We start from the raw sequence: 25,976 nt of genomic DNA, 5'->3' as shown, positions 1-25,976 counted from the left end.
AGCAGGGTTTAAACCTGGGACCCCATATACAAGAGGTGAACGCTCTACCACTGAGCCACCGCGGCCCTCCACTTCGCCTAGTTGCTGTCCGAATTCCTAAAAAAATACAGCAGTATACGATGGTATTCACAGTTATAAAGAAAATGCGATATATGACTCGCCGGCGACGTTCAATCAAGAGTCCTTTTGTCATTTCTAATTTATGCGTGGGTTTGTATCTGAATTGTCGATTTTGTAGCACTATTTCGGACTTTGGACTTCTTATTGAACTCCAGTTGTGTGGTGGCAATCGATTCTTTCGATACGAACAGCTCAAAGTTCCACGAAGTGTTGCCACCTGCCTATCAAACTGAACGCTATTCGACTCCGCAAAGTCCAAGGATTAATATGTCACAGTTATTAGTAACGTCAAGTAGAAACTACGAAAACATTAGCAAAATCATGGGATCGGTTCTATAAGAATCACCCTGTAGTTCATGAATATAACCATCGAAGAGTCGTTTGTAAGGGTACCCTCATATGTGGGAACGAATATGAAGACAAAGTATCAATGGAGAGTCATCTTTATACCCTTATGGTTATATGGTAGCGCATTCGCTTTTAGCACAGAAGACTCGGGTTGGATTTCCGGGTCGCATCCCACAGTATGCTTTAAGTCCACGTCTCACATAGCCTCAGGGCTGAAAGGAACGCTAAACTTATATCAAACCAAATCGGTGCGCGTGTCTAAAGATTCAAATCCTCCTACTAGAGAGAAGAGTAATAGTCCGGATCCCACTTGAATAACGGATTCCGTCTTTCATGCTCTCTGTAATATTTAAAGCATAAGCATAATCAAGCCAATAATTGGGAATATCTGAAATAAGTTTTTGAAATTTCTGCCTTCAACTCATCTGAAATAAGTTTTTGAAATTTCTGCCTTCAACTCATGTATTAAATATTTTACTAAGAGTCCCATAATGCACTTTTCTGCTTGACTGAGTGAATGGATGTAACTTACTGTACGTATGGATGGTAACTGTGCAAGGCTTCTGGTACTTTGATATCTACCTTAACCAATTCTTTGCATAATACACTACACATTTATTTTCTCTTAGGAGTAAGTAGATCATGGTATGTTTGATTTACAACTGGCAGAACTGACATCTGATCCTAAAATCGGTTTCCAAGCAGTAAGTTGGACAAAATGCTGATTAACTCTAATGGCGAGAATTTTGTATCAGACGAAGAAATTTCAGATTAACAGTAATTAACCGTAAAAACAATGACGGAATTGAATCTACCATTTGAACGTTTTTATAACGATGATTTTATGTTCGTTAAACACTTTTTGTTCATGTGTCTAAATTATAAAATAATGTAAAACAAAGGAATAATGTAGTAACATAAAAAAAGAACCAAATCGGTTTTTATATTGTGTATGTCTTATAAAGCTGAAAACAATAGAACTGTTAATAGGTTGCTGCGAAAATACAACGAACTGGAAACGTCTCTACGACCAATGACATGTGACATACCGACTTAACTATAAGCCAAAGCCATACCCAAGGGGTCAGAATCTCTTTCACAGGATTCTTCCATTTTACACTGGGTAAAATGGTATTTTAAGTCATTTCCAAGCCTGTACAACAAATAATCTTGCTTTTTTTTTTTTCCTACAACCACCTTTTCCTTTTTTCTGGGTAAGGCCTTGCTAAGAAATATCACAGCTGAAGATTTTTCGTGCAATAACAAAGTCAAGATGGACAGAGATAAAGCAATCTCTGACCGATGCATTTACAATGAACATAGAAAATATTTATATCGAGACATATAACACACACTTAATGTGATATCTTTTGTTTGTCTGCGTGGAACTCTCTTCGAGAGGAGACAAAATTACGAATTTTAGAAAAAGCTTCTCAAATATTTTGTACAAGAGTAAAACAATTATTAGAAAATAGAAATCTAAAAAGAAGAATAGAAAGGAAGTATGACAACGTGAGTTCAGTTCGTTACAGAAACAACAACGTGTTACAATTAGTCGTTTTGGACCCACAGTCACATTTATATAGAGACTTGCGATTAGAGGCTTAGGTAAAACGCTATATACAAAACAGATGCCTCCTTTAATGTATAAATCTAAACACTAAGTATCTCTATATGCTGTCTCCTATCTACGAGTTCTAAACGTCTCACAGGCGTTTCTGTCAGCCCAAAAGAAGCTTCAACGCCTTTGATTTAGCTGATATATAAATCTTCCAAAGCTATTTTCATTTCTAAACTTTTGAGGTATTTAAATTAGGTTTAGTAGTTCTAGACTTCATCCTAAATTCATCATATAATGAATAAAATACCAAAAAGCGGCTCTGCTTGTCATTTACTTTACATGCTGAATATGGCACAAGCTTTTTACCGTAAAGTAAAATATTTGTACACTGACAATTTGGAAGACACATAAGCTCTAAACTATAAACATAATGTACAAAATATGGCACACTGACTTAAAAAAAAAAAAAAAAAAGGAAAAACAAATACAAATATAAAATATCTGCGATAATGGCTAAGTTATTATGCGGTTTCCTTACTTACAAGGTAAAACTAATTTGCATTTGCATTTATACATAATTTTCTTTCTTTTATTTGGCACATAAAAATATGATACGATATGATTGTACATAACTTCGTATCAAAACTGTTTTAACTCAAGAATATTCATCTACGCACTCATCAATGTGAAGCAGGCTAAACAGAGAGTTGATTTACCATTTCTTGACATACACGATATCTCAAAAGTCCCCTGACATATAACAGGGTTACAACAAAATGTAAGAGATTTACATTTTACAACAAAATGTAAAATGCAACGTTGCCATTTACCCAGAGGTGGATAAATTTTGTAAGAGTATGATGAATGGGAACATGTTTGAAGTGGGGACTAGTCATCGACACGTTAGCGCAAAAGACTGTAACTTCATTCACTTATGTTGTGAGTCAACGTACATGGCAACGTTGCATTTTCACTTAACATTGGGCACATAAAGAGTATACAGCCCAAACGACTTGTCCGATTTAAAAATTCCTTCACTTTAGATTGAAAACATCATATTTGGAGACGGTTTCCCCTCTTACATTTTGTTGTAACTCTGATAATAACAGAGTTACCCTATGTCAGAGGACTTTTGAGACACTGTATATTATACACCCTGAAAAGCATATGAATAATGAAATCTCTCTCCACTTTTCCTCAGCTTATTCTTAGGGAAAGCTCAGATAATTACTAGCAAATGTAATTTCCGTTATGTAAATGAATTTTCTTAATTGTCGACATTTGTACACAAAAGCTGTGTGTATATAAATATTATACTATTTGTGTTCAATTGACAAAAAACGTATAACTGAATTTCATTAATATATGACATATAATGGCCTTAGGCTGAAAACAGAATATTTGCGGTTGTTTTTAAGACTGAACGCATTCAATACTGGTTGATTCCAACTATACGAAAACACAAGTCTTTTATCAAAGCCATGCACATGATTAGATTTTTTCATATGGTATTACACACAAATAATGAGTACTCACACATAAAAAGGTATCTGAAATTAACGAGTTATTAATACCGTCAATTAGTAAAAGAAAGCTAAGTACTGCCTTCATTCATTTCCTTTCTTTACACTGTGTCCACGGAAAATAAAACCCCTAAATTCTTATCAGAGGACTGACGCTGAGTATGGCGGAGGGGGCCCCCACTGTGATGGAGGCTTTGGAGCGATGCCGTTGGCCTTCATATAGCCCACGATCTGATCCGGGATCTCTGCAAGAACCTCCTTAGCTAAGAATGCTTTCGCTCTGTGGGCGTCATGGATCTTCTGGAACTCCCTGTAGGGAACAAACTGGACAATGTCCCTGGCAGCCACTCGGCCGTTCATCTCCAGTGGAATAGTGTCAGCATCTAGTTCGTTCATGGCATCGAAGTCTGCATTTCCAATACCCACGATAATGATCGACATAGGAAGGGTGGACGCTTGGATAATGGCCTGAAAACATAAACAAATAAGTACGCTCATCCTTTTAATTGCATTTAAAAAAATTCTGAAACATGAAATTGGCTTTTTTCTTTCTTTTGCTGATGATGACTTATCGGTTAACACATAGAAATACCTAGTCTTACCATAAATATTGTTCAAACATTTAAGGATGGCTGTACTTTCACCCGTACAAGCGAGCGAAATCAACAGTGGTATTGTGAAGTGTGAGTCATTGCAGGATGAGCTAAAGAAGTGTAAAGAAGTGTCAGCTGTAAGTATTCAAGATGGAATGGGGTGAAAATAAAGATAGTAGCCGTGATAGCGTTGCATACGGTACGCAAATCATCAGGGAGATTTTCAAAACCATCCAGAAGCTGCAAATTAGTATTTTAAAAAAACGCACTATCCAGCGCTTTGTTGAGACTGGAACTGCGAAAAATAACCCGTGGCAAGGAAGACCACCAAAACTCGTGAAAGCCGTAGCGGCGCGTGTCCAACGAAATCCAGTTAGCAAACAGTCAGTTATGGCTCATGAGCTAAAGATATCGAAAATATCTATATCTCACACGCTATGCAGTGACCTGGGACTCCATGCAACAAACGAACTGAATCGCCAGAGGCTCCTAAAAGTAAAACGCTTACTTAACTGTTACGCAGTAAATGGGGACCGTCGAATCCTTTTCACTAATGAAAAGATTTTCAGTGTTGAGGAGACTTTAAATGATAGGATATATACCACATCCTCTAGAGAAGTTGTGAAAAGTCTCCAAGGATCCAGAGGGGTCAGCCTCAGTCATGATGTGGTGGGGTGTGAGCTACGATGGCACAACGGAGCTCCATTTCTGTGAAAAGGGGATCAAAACTACAGCCAAAGTGTATCAGGAGACAGTGCTTGAGAGATTAGTCAAGAATCTCACCAACATATTCTTCCATAGAGAGAACTGGAGCTTCCAGCAAGATTCAGCCTCAGCACACGAGGCACGGACAACCCAGCAGCGGCTGGAGGCAAATGTTCCGGACTTCATTTTCACTTCAGATTGGCGTTCTGCAAATCCGGACCTAAACCTTTTGGACTACGAATTGTGGTCCAAGCTTCAGGAGATGACTTGCAAGAAAAGACATTACAATATTGAAAATTTAAAGCAGTCTCTTCGGAAAGCAGCTACAGATTTTCCAGTTGATGTGTTGTGTAATGCAATTGAGACCAAGAGACTAAAAGACTGTGCATGCTAATGGTAGCCATTCAGAATAATTATTTGTGATTTTGATTCATAATGCATCCATGTAACTCATGTTATTAGAATATTAGAATATCTCTAACTATTTTGTGTCAATGTACTTAGAACTTTGGGACAGTATTTATGGTACGACTAGGTCATCTTTGTCATTTTTATATTCGGCCTATAATTGCTATTTGTAAGATTAATCTGAGTTGGTTAGAACAAAATGGGCTTAGTATATAAAAATGTTCTCTCGGGATTACAAATTAAAATATGAACTATAAATATTTACAGAACGTAAGGAACATTCATTCGGAATTAACTTCGAAGTTACTAATCTTCCTGTTCCCAAAGATAGTCAAATGATTAATTTCTAAATATTTCGAATAACGACAGGTTATCTTTCATCAGCAGGACAAGGTTGATTCAATCATATGGAAGATATGTGTTGCATTATTTTCTTGTGTTAGCTTCATGTGGAATTCTTTAACCAGTCAAAAAATAATGCAAAACTGACGCCTGAAGATTCTGGACCTGAATTAAGTTTTATGTTTACATAATATTTCTTTAAATAATAATAATAAAGTGACTGTGTCTACGACACTGAAGAATCGAAGGCTTCAGAATACCACCACATGAAGCTGGCACAAGAAAATAATAACATATCTTCCATATGATTGAATCAACCTTGTTCTATTGATGAAGAGTACCTGGATCGTTATCTGAAATATTTAGTAGAAGTTAATCGTTGGTCTGTTTCTTGGGAACAGGAAGGTTATTAGCTTCGAAGTTAACCGAAAGATGGAGCTTGATCAAAAGTTTCGTCTCATTTTACTTTCTTTGTTTCTCAACGAACTTTTAAAAGTTCGTTACTGAATTCTCTATGTCTGTGTCTGTTATATGAGATTTTCCATTTTGAGCCCTCCATTCGATAGAGTATCAAAAAATATCTGAAAGAAGTAATAGAATTTTTCGCGTCACTCTTACCGTTTCGAGATATTGGCCAAAAAAAGTTCCGATTTTGGGAGATTTAAGGAACCATATCTCGAGAACCGTAAGTCATAGAGAGATGATACTTTGCAATTTTTTTTTTTTTTTTTTTTTTTTTTTTTTTAAATTTTGAGCCCTTCATTTTGAGTATGTGTCTTCGCAAAACAACATATCGTAGAACGTTTTAACAGAACTCTTAAACAAAACATGTGGAACAAATTTAGTACTAAAGGAAATTATATATGGATAGATATATTACAAGAATTATTTAGTACGTATAATAATAAAGTACATAGCACAACTGGTATAAAGCCTGTAGAAGTTAATAAGAAAAATTAATTCTTTTATTCTTCCTACTTACAGGTTTCTGTAATTCCTGAATCTATAAATTTCCAAGCTTTCGACTCTCCCCTGGAGTCTTGGTCACAGAGGTTAAAAACAGGAAGAAAAAGAACAGAAACATCAAGGAATAAAAAGGAACGGACTTACCAAGGGGGAGAGTTGTGTGGAAAACACTTTGTCAAGTGCGTCAGCAATCTGCAGATGTTTTTGAAGCAAACTAAAATATGGTGGAGTCAGTTTGTGCGCCTTTTATGTTTCTGTTGGAAGGTTGCCAACTCATGTTATTTTTATTATCATGCCAATGTTGTGAAAATTTTGTGATAACCGCCTCCCATTCGTCATTCAGCCATCCCTTGTCTAGGTTTAATTTTTTTTTTTTAATAGATAAATACATTTTCAAAAACCATTCTCTCTACTTCATTTCTAGCTCCAAATAACATTTTTGAATCTTCTACCCTATGTTGCGTTTCTTTTAAATGTTTCGATAAATATGACACCGGATTTTCCGCTTTCGAATCTCTAATGTGTTTCTTTACTCGGACTTTTAAATTTCTTTTCGTTTTGCCTATGTAACTCTCTTAGCAACTGCATTTTATTTCGTAAATACCCGATTTCCCGATAGGATCTGCGTAATAACTCTTAAATTGGGTGATATTCTTTTCTAAAGTTTTAGATGGTTTTTAAAGCTGTACGTAAACCGTATTGTGTGTAAATTCTATTCAATGCGGTTGTCAATCTAGGAAAAATAGGCAATCCTATCCATCTTTTGTCCTTCATGTCGGTTTTAGGATTATCGAAACTTACATCCCTTTTAACCCGATTATACCAGTTATTTAATAATGAAGCTGGGTATCCGTTCAGACACCCAGCTTCATCAGATATTCAATCTCTGTCTGTAAATCTGTTTTTAAGGAAGTAAGACGTATGGCTCGCAAAAAGAAATTCTTCCAAATATTCGCTTTGGTACCTGCTGAAATGTACTGTGTACCTGTGTTGTGTGTGTCCACAGCAAACCAACAGCAAATTTCAAGATTCAGGAATTACAGAAACCTGTAAGTAGAATCGTAGTTACAATTCTGAGCGTGGTTTTGCAATATCTTGTTCTGGCAATGCATTCTCAATTGGTTTCTTCTGCTAACACATGTTAACATCTTTTATCGAATTGTAATTGAAATAAATATTCTGTTGCTGAATGCCTTACCTCTTTGGTGAGCGGCATGTCAGTGATCACTCCATCTGTAAGGATGAGCAAAATGAAGTAATGAGAACCATCACGATACGCTGATGCAAATTGAGAAACGTGTCTGATCACAGGACTGAAGTTGGTTGGCCCATACAACTGGACCTTTCGAATGCACTCTCTGTATGCTGCAAGGACACCTAATAAAGAAGTTTCAATATATTATATAAAATCTCCAGTACTTAACTGCAAAGAACGATTTTTATGGTAAATTGCAACGAGTAAAATAAAATATAATTTCATAAATAATATTCACTGGAAAATAAAAATAGAATCAAATATGGAAAACCATTCGGTACAGTTTTCCTAACTAAATGATACAATTAACCTTACAGTGCCAATATACTATTGTAGAAGTGATGTTTTGACAATTAGTAAACTTCGAGTTTTGAATTTCGTTTAGTTTTTGTGATATTTTGCAGATAATTTTCAGTGCTAAGAGTGTTTGTAGGCTAACCTATCACGATTTACGTTTTATTCAATGTTAGTTATGGATCAATATATATTATCCAATCAATGTCAATACGGATCAAGTAATTCTGTGCATTCAGATTTTCGTGGTTAGAGAATTTAATATTCTTTTCTTACCAAAACTTGGCCAGAAAAATATTCAGACGATATTTATGGATTTCTTTTTTTTTTTTTTTTAAATTACCAAATCCAAAACTTATCACACTTTGCAGTTAATAAAAATCTTGCTCTGGCTACAGAAGCACAAACGACGTTGAATGTTGTCTGAAGTTTCTGCTACTAATAGAAAAAAAGAATATTAAATAGGAAAAGGAATGTGGCTCCTATCCAAATATCCATCTTTCAGAACCTCCGGTACTTACACAATCATTTTTAGAAAGGCTGTTTGGGAGTACTTGATCACTCTCCACCTACCTTTCTAAAAATTGGTGTGCAAGTACTGCAACATTCTTAAACATGGATATTTGGATAGTTGACATACCTGTTCCTCAGTGATGTCTGTACCCGACTACGAGAGTCATCACAGTAGTGGAGTTATGGACCTTCAAAGTTCACTTATTTCACGTTTTCGGCACCCTATAAACTCCGAAACTATCCACTTTCGACCACAGGTTCATATGAACATTTTTTTATTATTATTTTCTTTTTCTTTTTCTTTTTTTTTCTTTTTTTTTTATTTTGATGTAAGGAATCTGTTCCGAAAATATTGTGACCCACTTATGTAACATCCAATACATATAAATTGCAAACATGACTTCAGAGCGAGTCAAAATATCAACATAAACTAAAAGAAGAGGATCACAGATTCAAAGGTAAGCTTTCTCAATTTAAATAAGATGGACCTTATAGCATCCATCAGTAAATATAAATAAGGGATTGATTATGAAATTGAATAATTATGAAAAAATTGGTGAATTGAGAATGTGAGAAAGTAAAACTCATGGACACTATAATGTCCACCACAAACTCATGTGGTCATGGATCGAACTAAGACCCCGTCGCACCAGAAGTGTGAACTCTGCCAGTGAGTCACCGTGTCCCTATACAGTTAAGTTAAGCCTGGCCAGACATTTAGGGTTAGTATATGTATATATCAATTACATATTTAATGAAATGTACATACAGATAATACATCAATAGTGTGGAGATTGCAAGAGGAGTCACACAAGGATCTAGTATGTTGCCCTAATTATTCAACATTTACAGTGAATGTTTAATGAAGGAAGCATTAGGGGGAACTGGAGATTTCAAGATTGGAGGGCAGATCAATAACAAGATCAGGTATGCAGATGATACGGTTATTATAGCTAGAACCGAAGAAAGACTACAGGAGATGATTGAAAAAATAGTTGACATTCGAAAACTATATCAAATGGAAATCAACATTACGGAAGTTAGTCTCAGGACTGCCAAAAGGCAGAATACTTAATAATTAATATGCATTTCCACGCACTAATTTATATAAAAGAGTAAATATTATTACCCTGTGTTGCTGCGTCTTGGGATATTATTTTTCTACGACACTTCACTAATAACTGTTTACTTATTTATGCAGTCCTAATTTCTGGATTCCTTCATGAAACGCTTCTTAATTCCATTTCTCTCCCTTTCGCGATCGGAAAAAGAATAGCTTCAGTATTTAAGGACAAAATTTAGTACATTTGTATGCCTTTTATCTCGTCCTATTACAACTGATAACTGTACAATGAAAAAATTATGATCATAAGGTGTCTATATCATCTTCCTATTTAGAAATAACAGTGTTCATATCCATTAACATTGTACTAGATGGATGTTTTGTGAAGTGTACTGACTCAAGTGCAGTAACAGTACGTATAAAATTTAATTGTTTGCTGTAATTTATGACCTAGTCCCAGTGCTTGTCTAAATTTCTATATCCAGATCTAATTCACAGTTCTTGGTTTTGATGAAGAAAGATACGTATACTTTCCTTTTAACAAGCAAATAAGTTTTGTTGCAAAATGTGATTCGTTTCATTTACGTGTTTTGACAGTCCTGAAAAATCAAGCCACTTCAACATGTTTTGATAATCTAGAAAAATCAAGCGCTTTCACCCGATATTTAGACTAACGCTTACTGCACTATCACTGTTGAATTGCCAATTACGATAATAGACATATGTATGGTATGTGTCCTTTTTGAACTCACTTTTGTGATAAAAATTACACTGAGCGAAACATTACAGTAAATAGTATTCTTAGTTTTCTAATATAATATAACTAATTTTTTGGGTATTACTAAAATATAACATTTGGTTTTCGAACACTCAATAAACAAATGCACAAAACTAGGATTATTCCACGCAGATGTAACAAAGTTTTGCTGCTAACTGGCTAGCTGATGGCGTGTCTTTTTGCAAATGCGTCACTTTGATTGGTGCATATGGTGCAAACCACTGATATCAGTGTGTGAACAAGACATTTTAGGACTTCTCAGCCCCAGAAATGTACTTTATGAATAGCTTATTGTCCTTGACTTCACAGTATTTTGCTCCTTCAAGACCAAAAGCTGAAAACATATGAATAATGTAAAATGAGAACTGCTTCTTGCTCACAAATGGATGAAGAGTCATTGCGCATGCTCAGAATCGTAAACGCAGCCCGAACGTGGAAATACTTTAAAACGGTACTTTCTTTCAAAATGTGCCACATATACTTTTTTTTTTGAAGAGGACACTTCTAGTCAGCATCCTTCGTAGGAAGGCCAGTTGGATTGGGCACATTTTGCGAAGAAATTGTCTTCTTCATATCACCATAGAAGGAAAGATGGAAGGAAAGCGAGATATAGGAAGAAAAACACAACGAATTGATGATCTGAGAAACAGAAGAAAATATTGGTACTTGAAAGAAGACGAAGATCGAGAAACGTGGAAGAAACATTTCCAGACCTAAATATAAAGTTAAATCCTCATTAGTTCCAGGACCTGCCGAAAGGCAGAATAAATAAATAAATAAATAAATAAATACATAAATAAACATATAATAATAATAATGCTTCTTATGCTTATGCTTTTGAAGGAACTTAATTCCTCCTTTTATTATTTTTACACCTTTCTGGTGATTCAGAACAAACATACGTATGTAAATATTAATCAGGTAAATTAAAAGTACTTGATTTAATTCTTTCTTTTAATAACAATCTGTGCAGTTAACATTTACCTGGGATGCCTTGACAATATGGATTGGTTGGATGCAAGTTGACGTAAAACTCATGGGACACTCGGCCATCTGGGGGCAGACGAGCACCAAACCCCAGCACAGGAAACAGCTTGTCGCTGTCGTAATCCTGGATGATTTCTCCAACTGCTGCCAATGCCTGTTCATATGGGTTGGAATAATTGCTAATATAATGAAGTGATGTTGGCACCTGAGGATTCCCATTTGAAGCTATGGAGAAAAAAAAAAAAAAAAAAAAGAGCACATTATAATGTTTTATATATATATAACAATAGATAATTTGCCTAATTTAATTAAAAATGCACTACCGTCACATGACAACTTGGACAAATGCCACCAGCTTTCTCGGTTGTGTGGTGTAATATTCTGAGTCAGGCTGATTACGCAACAAGACATGAATTATCGGAGTTTGCAAGATATATACTAACAGACATTCTATTTCGAACTTGTGGGTATTTGTAGTGTTACATACTGGCCATGCATCTTGGACAGCGCAGTAATGACCACAGGTAACTATTTAGAATTGGCTAAGATAACAGACAAGAGACAGTAGACATCTACCTAACAATCAGTGCACCGTTCTTTAGCTTCTAAATTGTACGGGAATACAAGATTTACCATGGTGACTCAGTTATAATCACATGAATACTGCACTTTACTCCGGACTAGTGATACGGTTCGGAGAAGACACGGACTTCATACGACTATAGATTTGTTACAAGGCACCATACACACGTTTATAGGTAACGGTAGAAAAGACCATTCGTATCCGGGTCCAGCACCTACAATTGCCTGCGAGCTTTGTCGGTATGGCTCAACAGTTTTTCAAACGTCTACCGTTTATTTATAGAATCGACACCACGTTCAGAGGTCATATTTCGGTCATGGGTTTCTACTCGATTTGACATTTGAGTTTGATTTCTGAATATAGAAATGTGTGTAGATTGTAATTACCTGGTAAGAATGGTAAACGCTAAAAGAGGTAAGGGGAAGCCTTCTACCGATGACTTCAAATGAAATATTTGAGTTTTACGTCCCATGGTTATGCCGGCTAGGCTAAAGGAGAGGATGATGATGAGAAATGAATGAAGTGGGAGAAAGCGGGAAAACCCGAGGAAAGCTAGACACATGGTATTTGTCCATTACAAAGTTCACTTGGCGCGAGCTGAGATCGAACCAGGGACCCCATGCACCAAAGATGAACGCTCTGCCACAGACACCGCACCCCCTCTAACGATGGCCTGTATGACTATTGGACTACACCAAACTTATTTAGCGGCAACAGCCAAATGAACATATAGTTCTCCTTTACGTGTCCTAGGTTCGACTCCTCGAGCAGCTATAGTATTCGTCTCAGTGCAGAAAATGGGGCATTAAATTAAGTCCAGGATTAGTCAATTTTATTCATCACTGCTTATATTACTACTCTTTGTTATATATCTTTTTAGAATATCAAGTGGATTTTTGGACGACCTGTTACCAATCTCTATTTCATATCGCTCTATTCACAACAGCGTGTGTTACACGTTTTCCTTATTTGAAGACCACAGGACAGCGTTTATAAAGATCCCCAATAAGTTTAAACCATTTTGAACATTATTACACGTACAACTAGTTAACAACACTATTCTCGGCACAAAATCTAGCAACAATAACACCTAACACTACCTAGAAACGACACTGACTCAATTAAGTTCAACGCCATTATATTCTTTATAGAAAATTTAAACAGATCCACATGCGAGCTTACATATTTAGCCATTCAAGTACCTCTTTCTTTAATGCTATTCTATACACATTTACAGACTACTCTACAGTATCACGTAGCGTGATTCTGTTCGTATCACAAGTACTTTACCATGGGAAAAACGCCGCCGCTTGTCCTCTCTCTACTTATTATAAAGTGGGTTATGCGACAAGAGGATACGAATGAACCTGCATGGAAGGAAAGGGCTGGTGAAATCAAAACGAATGGATTACAAGTATCAGAGTCATACATAAAAAAAGACGACAAAAATCAAAGAACAAAAAAGAAGTACAAAACAGAAAAATTTCTTACCGAAAAAAATAATACAAACATTAATAAGGACTGAGCATTTTAAATAAATTATTAAAAAAACGAAGAAAATCGCAAAATGCATAAATTACTAGAAATACACTTTCCTGGCGGCTATAATACCTTGAATTCACATTTTTATAAGTTCTTTCGCTATAACCCTTTGGGGGGAAACACAACTTCGGAATTCAGCAACGCCCTATGGTACAATACTGATATACATGCTATCAAACATTTAAACCCTATTATTGAGGCCAAAACTAATATACATGAGATGGACAAAAATATGGAAACAACTGTAAAATTGCACATTACTTTTATTAATAGCGAGTAGGGCCACCTTTGGCACGCAGAACGGCCTAAAGTCGACGGGGAATGGAGAAACACAGGTCGCGTATGGTTGTCAAAGAGATGTTGTACCATTCTTCCGCCAAAGCGGCTGCAAGTTGTTGTAGAGATGACGGTGGGTAGCGGGCTCGCACCTTGATCTCCAAAACTGATCACAACGACTCAATGATATTGAGGTCTGGCGATTGTGGAGTCCATAGCAGATGTGACATTTCATCTTCGTGCTCAACAAACCAGTCCTGGGCGATGTGAACTGTATGAACAGGGGCTCTGTCATCTTGAAACACGGCATTATCATCTGGGAACAAAGTTTGCACCATGGGATGCAGCTAGTCACTCAAAAAGGTTACGTAGTCCTTAGCAGTGACATGTTCATGCAGGGTGAGATGGGTCCAGCAGAATACCAGGGTATGGTTGCCCAAATCATCACTGAACCACTGCCATGGACAACTCTTCGTAACAGACAGTCTGTATTGTACGCTTATGCTGGCGTTTTCCACATGTAAACTTGGCCAGCAGTTGGAAACAATGTAAAGGAAGACTCATCCGACCAGATGACAGTCTTCCACCGCTCCACTGTTCAGTTTTTATGGACGTTGCACCATTCTCTCCGTATAGCAGCATGAGCAATAGTCACGAGTGGTTTGGGAATTGCAGATCTGCCATAAATACCCTGTTGTGGAGTTCTCTTCTGACTGTTTTGACGCTAAATGGGTTTATAAGCATTATATTCAGCTCAACTGTGACTTTTGGCACCGTAGTGATCTGCTTTGTTACAATCCTATTCAATTTGCGTCCGTCTCTGTCACGCAACACGCGTCCACGCTGGTGCGGTTTTTCCAAAACACTCGTACGCAGCCATGATCTTCGGGATTGTGCCTCCGTTACTTTCGTCACGGGAGCTCCCAACCTGCTCGCACTCACAATTTGCCCTCTTTGAAACTCTGTCAGCTCAGACATGATTCACTATAAACTGATCGTTCGCTGAACTGTAACTGGCCCATCTGTCCAATTGGCAAGGTTATATACATCACACGATGTACCGGTGATCACAGCGACGCCTATAATTAAGATGCAAATCGTGTTTGAAATGGCTATCTCTTTTATACTAGGTGTTTCCATATTGTTTTCCATCCCATATATATAAAGAAATGCCTAACACACACACCAGAAAATCAAATATAAGAGAATTTAGTGTCTTCGACACGTCAAACTACTCAGTTTCTAGCATCATTGACTTCACTAGCTAATAAAATACTAGAAAACACTCAAATGGTTATAAATCAAATGCATAGTGGATGAAGTTCGAACCTTATTTCTTTTCCTACTTTCTTCCACAGTAGGGAACTGTGTGTTTCTCTGATAAAACGTAAAACACTAATTGAAATATTAAGGTTTAAAAGAATCTGGCGTATCAAAGATAAATATTTTTATATTTGCTTTTTTAATTCATGACAACTATTCTAATGACCTTCGTTGAAGAGAAGAGTGTTACTACCTTTGTTAAAGAAGGTTTTATATTAGGTCATCCCTTAATAAAAATAATAATGAAATGTTAAAAATCTATTTTTCTACGTGTTGCAGAAAATAATGACACCAAACAGAAATAGTATTATTATTTTCAAGTCGGCTAATAAAGGAAATGACACATGAATCAATATAGAACTTAATCTATTCTATCTATATATATATATATATATTAAAATGCTAGAAAGTTTATATGTTTGTGACCAATCCTTTCGACAATGAGTTCTCGGGAACCATAGGCTCTACAAAGATCCCGTTTTCACTGATCGATTGTAAATTTTGTGTAGATTGTCCAGTTCTAATTAAATATTTAAGAAAGAAAAAAAAGGCCGTTATTTCTTTATTACAATGGAAATTTTTAGGGGTATACTGGAAATGTTGAAATTTTAAAAAAGTAAAGCATCATATCCTACGAGTTATACATTCCAACAACATACATTTGTATACAGGGGTTGTATATCTCTCAGACATTTGTTGCATGGCCAAATGATAATGAAAAATAAAGGATAACGATTTTTCCGGTATAAAATGAATCTTCATTGTTTGAAGTGTTTTGCCGAATTAGCACAATATCTCACTGACATTATTATTAATTCGGTGTGTAATGTATTTGCTTATTACATATTGCACGCAAGAAGAAAGAAAACACTGATCATACATGAATTAGAAACTCCAACTGGAAGTAGGCTCAAATCTTGCAAACGGTGTGAGATATTGAAAAAATAATCGAGAAATCTTCCCTTAATGGTACCCCTTGCCGACTTTTAACAAGACGTTTTTTACTTGTGTCTATAAAGGGACATGTACAGATGTTATGAGGAATGACAAGGACATTCATGCTCATATGGGAATAAAGCGCTGTGTAGAGGGCGCATGTTCATCTTATTTAAATTTATCTTGTTACATCAGCAAAAACATTTTCAGACGTGTGTGCATATAGTATTCTCTTTGTATTTTAAGTCAGTTATCCTATGTCTCCTTCCTGTGTTTGATCCTCAGTGGAAAACATTTAACTCGGATCACAGTGATATCGTTAAACTATAAAATATGTCTTTAAAAGTCTGTGCAAATTGCAGCAACCTTTAAAGGTCAACTTACATGGGTGCGTACGTATACACAACACAAAATGCTCACAGTACAACAAAATAATAATTAAATAATCTGACACTTACCAGTGAAATCTATCGCTATGGTACAATTCAATTCCATTCCACCCATAATATAATCTAAGAAAGAATACACTTTTTTCTGTTCGAAGTGAACCAAATGAATTTCTCCTGAGTTTCTATAACCTGGATACTTCTGCAATGAATATAAATGTATCAAATACAGTTACTAAATTTAAAAGTACGGACAGTAATGCCAATACAAATAAAGACGACCACAAATTGTCTCGATTGTGTAGATTGTTCAGTTCAGTATTTAGAAACAGACATATTTGTAAATGTAAGAAGTAGTATTTACGAAGTGGCTAAGAATACAAATAAATATCTAATGGGAAATACACTACTTACTTGTTTTTTCTTTGGATGGATCAAAGTATAGACATTGCTCTGTCCTGGACCTTCCTTCAGCTGTCTTAAGGTTACAAAACATTCACCAACGAGGCTTAAAGCTCCTGTGAAACTATAATCGTAACACGTCACTCGGACACTGCGATCATCGTCACCTCCACACAACGTTCTAATAGGAATTGTGAACGGTTTCCAGTTGGGGTTAAGGTTATACTTCACAACCTCCGTCCTATACACTACTACGTATTCCCCTCGCTCATTCACCCTGGAGAACTCTAAAAACGGACACGTGGAAAACAAAAACCCTTTTTTGTCCAAAGTTCGACCACAAAACTGAAGCACAACCTCATCTTTAAGCGACGACAGTTCTTCTGCGGAAACTATGAGAACACCCGCGTGAGCAGGCATTCCCTGAAGCGGCATCTCCAATCTCCCGCCAGACATTATCTGTCCCAGAGTGCATTCGCAGTAGCCGAGGAAGTCCTGGTCTTTGAGCGATGACGTTTTCTTATCTTCATCGTAAACCTCAAACTTCAAATGCTGTTTCTCTTCAAAGCGATAGTACATTTGAACTTTGGTTGCGAAGTCCGGATTCAGGTTGTTGTAAATTACTTCCGTTCGACAGATCTCTTGCCAATTTGCCTCCTCGAACACTTTCGTGTAAACAACACAAAAAGGATCTGATTTGGAAAATACGTCCATATCGAGAACATTCCTGCAAGAACAAAAGAAACGGGATTAACGCCTTCATTATGGAAGCACAAACCTCGAAAACAGTGACTACAAACCACTAAAATAGCGAAATAGCGAAACAGCGACTATCTTACTTCTACAGGGTGTCTACTAAAATTCTAAAATGAAATTTCGTGACCTTTTCTTACCAAATCTCAAAATTTCCTAGCATTTTCAAGAGCGAATTTGGGTGCGAATTAGGCCGAATTTTCATCCATGCGATAGAAACGTACTTTGCTTATGATTTGGTACCGTCTAAAGCCGACCACACACATTTTTGGTGGTGAATTTTGACGTTTTATAGAACAAAATTTTCCAATCGGTACTTAAATTTGCAGTTAAAAAAAATCGTGACCCAAAAGCTAAATTTCGTGACTTTCATGACCGTTTTCTGATTTCGTGACTTTCGTGACCGATAGACACCCTATTCTAATATTTCCACTTACAGCAGCACTTTATCGAAAAAACTGGACCACGTCACGGCTACAAATCGTACAAATACGGTACAATCTAAAAGTCTATTGATAGAGCATATTAATTTCTTTTCTTTTTCTTTCTTTTTTTAAAGTTTAACGTCCCACATTATGCACCGAGGCTAAGGGAGAGAATGATGTGATGGGCAATAATGATGGAATAACGGAAGTGGGAGGAAATTAAATAAACCCGAGAAAACACACGCACACGGTATTTGTCCACCACAAAGCCCACTTTGTGGAAGCTGGGATCGAACTAGAAGCCCCACGCGATAGAGGTGAGCGCTCTACCACTAAGCCACCACAACCCGTCCTATTAAATCAAAAGAGTGTCGATCATCTTCGCTTAAGAGTTAGAATGGAAGTTACTAGAATTGTTTTAGAGGATATTAGGGTAACTGTTTGTTTTTATTACTCTTCATTCTCAGCTGCAAACTTAGAAGCGATTTGAAATATTGTTTAAATAGCTAAAACAACGTTCACAGAACTGTTACTCCGTAACAAAGCATAACACAAATTAATAAAATAAAAGATAAAACTTTATTATTGCTTTATCAAATCTGCAAAAATTCGTTGAACATACTAATATCCTTTGTCTGAATTGTAACCAGTTTTACAGTGATCCTGCATGAAATTAAATTCACTCCTAAACTCGACATAACTTCTACTAACTTAACACAAGCCGGTGCCATATGGAAACTCCAATTTCTTTCACACTGCGAGAATCAATCCTTTTAATTATTTTAAACTAGTAAGAGATTAAATTATTACATTATTATTATTATTATTATTACAGTAAAAGCTCGTTAATCCGCATGCACTGTACTCCGAACGCCGCGCTTCTCCGGAAGGTCTTGAGTTGTCTGTACATACGTACTGTATTTTTAGATTTACATGTCACAATACAACCGGTAACAAATGTGAACAAAACTGTCGGGATGTCAGGTCTGTCCATTTTCAAGGGTGTACAATATGTAGTACAATACGTACTGTAGTCGCGTGCAGTCAGGTGTGCGTTGCCAAGATGTCGTCGAAAAGGAAACATGTTACTCTAACTTTAGAAAACAAGTGCAAAGATTATCAAGGAACTGGACAATGGAGAAAGTTTAGGAAAAGTTGCTTCAGAATACAGTGTGGGAAAATCGAGTGTTTGACATTAAAAGTAAGAGAGATAAGATAATCTCTCATTGTTCTCGTACGGAATGTGGCCCGGGAAAGCGACAAGATTTGAGAACGGTTGAAAATGTGGATGTTGTAAAACACTTTACACATGGATAGTGCAGTAGAGGGCCAAAAATAACATGATAAATCGAGACATTATCGCAGAGAAGGCTATTTTTTTTTTTAATAGAGAAATGATGGTCAGTGATACTGTCAGTAAATTTATGTACTATTTTAAGCTTGTTTGGGCGGTTTTTTCAGCATTCCTTAATAATCCGAACAGCACGAGCAAACAAATATTCGGATTAACGAGGTTAAACTATTATTATTATTACAATAAAAAAAAAACTAACAGAGTTAGTTGCGTTTTAAGAGTAAAATACAGGATGTATCGAAAGTTCCCTGACAAAGGCTAACTCTGTTATTATCAGAGTTACAACAAAATGTAAGAGGGGAAACCATCTTAAATATGGTGTTTTCAATCTAAAGTGAAGACATTTTTTAAATCGGACGAGCCGTTTGGGCTGTACACTCTTTATGCGCCCAATGTTGAATAAAAATGCAACGTTGCCATTTACCTGGACCCACAACGTAAGTGAAGTAAGTTACTATTTGAAGTGGGGGCTAGCCATCTACACATTAGCGTAAAAGACAGTAACTTCATTCACTTATGTTGTGGGTCCAGGTAAATGGCAACGTTGCATTTTAGTATAACATTGATCCCGTAAAGAGTGTACAGCAAAAACATCTCGTCCAATTTTAAAAATTCCTTCACTTTAGATTGAAAACATCATATTTGGAGACGGTTCCCCTCTTACATTTTGTCATATCTCTGATAATAACAGAGTTATGCTAAGTCAGAGGGCTTTTGATACACCCTATATATACTAAGAAACTCCAGAGAAAAATTTACGACTGAACGGAAATCAAATTCGAGTCTCCGGACAGGGCATTAACCACTATGCTACACAGTCAATTTCCTAGCCACCCTCAAATGTTCAAAGTTGAGGTCAGACCAATGGATTGACCGACAACTCACCTGCAAGATATTGTCAACTCCACTTCTGATGTCGGTTCAGCTGCTGTTCCAGGTACAAAGTGAGCCATGGTGACTTTTTCAAAATTCAAGGGAAATAAATACAGGAATACGTCACCAAACAAAGTCCATCGCTGAAACTGATTTTTTTATATATGCTAGGAGTTATTAGAAACATCCCTATATCAGTCTAGACCTGGAATTAAAAAATAAAAACTCTGGATTGGAATTCATACAATAAATAAATTTAAAAAAACAGAAAACAGTAAAAAGAATAATCATACGTGATGTATACTATAATTCGCTATTTTCGCTAGACGCTTCATGAGATACGGAGAAAAGGAAATAAGTTGAGTTGATTTTGAGTTTAACGCCCCTTTCAGCAGCGAGGCTATATGAGACGGGACCTACTGATTAACGTGGAATCCGAACCACATGAGCTCTCGCCGAACCACATACTCTCATCCTTCATGCTACTAGGATGAAGGAATATTAATGAAATATTAAGGATAGAGAATTTTAAGAACTGTGTGACGTACTATGTGAAAAAAATATCAAGCTATTACAAGAAACAAATACTATGGTAAGAAGAAAAGATAAGGAACAAAGAATCCTAACGGTGAAGAAATATATGTTAATGATTTAAGTGAGAGTGTGAATGCATATTATATATATATATATATATATATATATATATATATATATATATATATATATATATATATGAACATATTGTTTGTTTGTATATATATTGTTGGTAATGTGTGTTTAAGAAAAAAGCAATAAAAAGAAAAGAAAAAAATACGATCTTGCTCAAATAATCAGAAACGAGACCAACTCAAATATTCAACTGCCAAGGAAACAAAGCGAAAAGAGAAAAATAAATAATAAGAGACATAAGTGAGGAAAAACAACTAATTAAAATAAAGTACAAGGTGTCCAAGGTTTAGCCGGACACTACCAGATTTACATCATCTATCGCCCAAGGTTTGTTAGGAACTCTAAACGTCTCGGTTTCCCTCCAAACCGTCAAAAATCTCACTTTTATTAATTATCGACACTCAACTGACAAGAATAATTTGTACTTTCGTTCACTTTTGATGAGAATTGACCTATTATTTAATTATTTTCATATTTCAACAAAAACCAATGCATGATGCAAAATTTGTGTGTGTCCCGTCTATTAAGTCTAGAAATATGGAATCCACAGTAAGAAGACGCTAAGAAATAGTGAAGACAGGGGTCACTGGAGAGCTGTTAAAATTATATATATGCGGGATAAAAGTCCTGATGCAACCCTTTTTGTCGCCCAATGACATTTACCTTTAGTGTGGTAAAAGACTCACTTTTGATCTCTGTTCACGAATGGTTTCCTTTTCTGATGTGAGAGTAGCTATTTTTGCTGCGGTGTCAACTCATGGTATACCAATCTTCGTACTTTCGATACATAACTGAGGTCCTGAGCACGCTGATGAACAATCGAATAAACAGAATGAAGTTCTGTGGCCAGTTCTTCCACTATTTGATGTGGATTGACTTCAACAACTATTCGCAGAGCATCGTTCCTCAGCTCAAGAGCTCCCCCTTGTCATAGTATGTCGGTGACGCTGTGTTTTCCAATCGAGATTTCTGGAACCATATATGACACTTCTGTACATCAAGGGTTCCCATGACACTGGTATTTTTGGGAGGTAGAGTTGATTGAATTGAACCTCACCTCATATATTTAAGAGATTTTCAATTCAGTTTTTCGTGCTATTGTTGAACAACTCCGCCTAAACTCATACAGCATTACGTGGTGAATGATCTTTTAACACTCGATTTTGTTGCCCAACTTGCAGTGAAGCATCTCCCTCCACTGGTTGCTGCATTAGAAACCATTGATCCCACTCTACAGGAAAAATCCCATTTTCTGTGATTTCTGTCGAAACTGACATTCATGACATTTCCCATATAACGTTATATCTTGCCACGTCGACAAAACCCTCTAGAAGCGAAGAGAAAACATAATAAAGTCATCAATACGAGTGAAATCTGTGTTAATTTTCGCGCTTTTTTCTTTTATAAATAGGGAAAGTGCATGCTGGTGTGGAAGTGATTTATAGATTCACTTAATTATCTGTGATTCTAACGAATCATGTGTAAAGAAGAAAAAACGAGCACTGGTATTTAAAAAAAGAAAAACATGCAAAAAAAAAGAAAAAAAGAAAAAAAAGGAGTAAAATAAAGAAAGTAAAACATCGAAAGAGAAACAATTTATTTGAAAAACTCTCCACATGATATATATGGAGAATGAATTATTTTCTAGTATCATTATGCTCAGTAAGTGATGAAACAAAGGTATGATGGAAACATTCCACTTCAAACAACAACAAACAAACAAAATTGACAGAGAACATAATTACGGTAGTTCTATACACAATCATGAATATCACAAAAGATTGATACTGGTTATTTTTTAAAGAAGTCAGAAGTTAACAAGAGGATATAATGTAAAATCAATAGCTGATGAGGAATACATACTTTATCCCAATGAATACAGCCTGTCCATCACAAACATCAAAGTTTACGAAACATTTTAACACTTTTCTGGCTACATACTCTGAGAACGACAGCACTATCATATACCAAACAGTACTGTATCGAAAACTGATTTTTTTTTTTAAAAAATCGAAACATTTTCGAAAAACGGAAATTGAAAAATTTTCTTCAGAAACAAGAAACTAAATTATTTTCATGAAGTCGAAAATGTTTCTACAGAAGGAAACTAGCGAGATTTGTTTTGAAATAGAAAAATCTTCACACAATGAAGGCGAAAACATACGAAACTGGACAAATGTTCATGGAAGCCAAAACAAAGACGTATGTTTGAAATTGTAAATGACAATTAGGAGATCAGAAAGACAGAAGTTCTACTCTTAGATTGGAATTGAATAGCATCTTAATGCGGTGATACGGCGTGTTTCAATAGTGGCGTCTATTTGAGATTACCTTCGTTACTTGCCTTTACAATACATGGTTTTATGCTTGTTACAACAACCTAGTTTAATAATAATAAAATATTGTTACAGAAAGGATACGTGTGTTGTATAAACACTTTTGATATATACAAGGTGAGTGATAATTCGACCTATTCCTTGAAAGGAATTATGGAGTATGTTTAGTACAAGGGGTCCAGAAGCACGTAAAAATCAAAAAATTTACAGGAGAAATGACTGATGCAAGTAATTAGACGTAACATAACGTAACCAAACCTAACCTGAACTAACCTAAACTTACCTAATATTATAGAAATAAGCGAAATTCTATCTAAAATTATGCGGGACCCCTACACTAATTTAACATAAACTAACCTAACCTACACTAAACTAACCGAATGTGAATAGAAATTACCAAAATTGTAATGTTTTTTAAGAGAAAAGAGCTGGACCCCTTCTGCTAAAGATAGGCCGGAATTATTCTACAACTAATTTGAAACAAATCTGTCCCTATGAACCGGGGCTCTGAAATAAGTGGTATCGGAACAATGCAGATTTGTGACTGAAAAATTGCAATTGTGAACACACACTACTTCATTCTGACCACTAAATTAATACATTTCTAATAGCTAACGAATGAATTACTACTGTGCAAAAAAGGCCAAAGATCACCAGAAAGTCGGGCATAAATCGCAAATCGTGGTATAAAAATCTTTATATCAAAGTACAATGTAAATAGTTAAAAACAAACAAACAAAAAAAAAAAAAAAAAAAAAAAAAAAAACGTCAAGACACCTGGCACACAAATTGCTAAAACCGCTACTTCAGAAAATGTAGCAAGGAAGCACGAAATTTAAGCAAAATACTCTGGCCCAAAAATATGCCGAACTATTGTGCAAAAGATATTAACCAACTTGTGCTAGGTGGGGACTAAAAAGCATGAATGCTATCTGAGTCAGGGTAGTAGCTTAGCAGATGGGCCCGAGCGTTAGCGAGGGTTGCGTTCGAGGGAGCAGGCACGTCAGCGGCGGTGGGTATGCGCGTGTACGAAGATTTATTTCCACTGTTATTTTCCGCATGCATGGAGATTCCATAGTATCCTTGTATTAAGTGTATTCTTGATTCCTTATTTAGTTGTAGAGGGTATCTTGGTACATCTTTGGATGCCGCTAACATGTAATGTTACCACTTTTTAAGAATAAGTTGTCGATAATACATATACCACAACGATATGAAATCTCCACTATGCTACAATAGCCACACCACCGTTGTACACGATTACAAATATAAATAGAACGGTCAAAACAATCGTGCAGCTTTACTATACGGATCAATATTGTAAGTAGTAGTAGTAGGAACGGGTTAGAAGCCCCACAGCGGCTTGTTCTCGACATAAAATTGGCAAGAAAAAAGCCTTCCCCAAATTTTTCCGTACATTTTACAATCTGTGGATCCCTATAGTAAAACAACACCAAAACAACTTCATGTGGATCTAATTCAGGGCCGCCATGTACGGAAGATTAGCCAAAATTTGAATGTTATCTCAATCAGTCAGAGCAGGAGCGCAGCAGGAGGGCCCGCGTGAAACAGAAGCGCGACGGCAATCGAGTGATTAACAGATTTGTTCTGCAAATTTTATAAATATCTTCCTTATTTTAATAAGAGACGCAGATACACCTGATTATCATGACATTGAACAGATTAGCGAAAAAAGAAGCGAATACATGAAATTTAATGTGGGCTACTAGAGAACTTATAAACTGTGTTGCTTTTTTTTTTTTTTTTTTTTTTAACATCTACATTTAAGATTACTGTTCACAGTAAGAATTGAAGAAAGATCCCTCAATCATTTGTAAATCATTGGGCGAATTATTTCCATACCTTAATACATATTTCGTACCTAAACTACTTCACTTCTACTATTCTACTAGTAGTCTGCTATATTCTACACCTACGCAATTTACTACTCACGTATTTCCAGTAAACATCAACGATCAGTCCAACTATTGCACCACAAAACAGACGAACTTGAACTTTTCCACGATAATACAATACATACCACACAAACATTGTTTCTGTAATGAAGAATATTACAATATATCATTAATTATCAATCAGATAAAGACTTCAAAATTTTCCACTCGTGTCTATTTGTAACAGCAGACGATTTGTAAAGATGTTGAAACTTCAGTTTTTAATTGGCTTCTGCTGCAAGGAATGGTCCAATATCATTCTGCTTCTAGGTAGCCTAAATAAGCCCGCCATAGGCTTTAATATTTAAAAATTAGCGCAATAACAAATGAGAACTTCGACTGATTCCCTTGGTTAAAGAAGTAGAAGTGGAAGTAACATAAGCGTACTAGAGGTGAAGGGGGTAGTCCCCTAGAACCAAGCCTAGAACACTGTTGATCAAAAAACAGTTGGACAAGTAAGGTCCTTTCAATGGGGATTTCCACTATTTTTATTTATTATGATTTAAGAGAATAGTGAGGAATAAACGAATAAATATTTCTTGTTTTATATATATGCAATATATTAACTAGGTAAATGGACTTCGAAAAGTCCTTTAATCACCGTCCACTGAAAACGATCTCGTATCTTGGAGTTCGAGCAAATATCGATATCGAGCAAATACAGGGAGTTTGATTTTATTATTATTATTATTATTATTATTATTATT

General features: G+C 36.0%; 1 protein-coding gene across 2 annotated transcripts; it reads right to left on the bottom strand.

Annotated features, from left to right (window-relative positions):
* Nucleotides 1-2,321: 2,321 nt before the first annotated feature.
* On the bottom strand, nucleotides 2,322-25,721 carry LOC145666949 (copine-8-like). Of its 2 annotated transcripts, none has more exons than XM_081734568.1 (7): nucleotides 25,268-25,721; nucleotides 20,322-20,514; nucleotides 16,917-17,631; nucleotides 16,575-16,704; nucleotides 11,454-11,681; nucleotides 7,765-7,943; nucleotides 2,322-4,020 (listed from the first exon to the last, which is right to left on the bottom strand). In XM_081734568.1, the coding sequence occupies exons 2-7, from the start codon at nucleotides 20,387-20,389 to the stop codon at nucleotides 3,694-3,696; spliced, it is 1,647 nt and encodes a 548-aa protein (XP_081590694.1). In that variant the 5' UTR covers nucleotides 20,390-20,514; nucleotides 25,268-25,721; the 3' UTR covers nucleotides 2,322-3,693. The 2 variants fall into 2 exon arrangements, with proteins under 2 accessions (XP_081590694.1, XP_081590695.1); XM_081734569.1 differs by having other exon boundaries at nucleotides 25,356-25,721.
* Between the last annotated feature and the right edge of the window lie 255 nt (nucleotides 25,722-25,976).

This window comes from Thermobia domestica, chromosome 12 (assembly GCF_964235325.1).
Source record: "Thermobia domestica chromosome 12, izTheDome1.hap1.1, whole genome shotgun sequence".
Taxonomy (NCBI): Eukaryota; Metazoa; Arthropoda; class Insecta; order Zygentoma; family Lepismatidae; genus Thermobia; species Thermobia domestica.
This window is presented reverse-complemented; position numbering and strand designations above follow the sequence as displayed.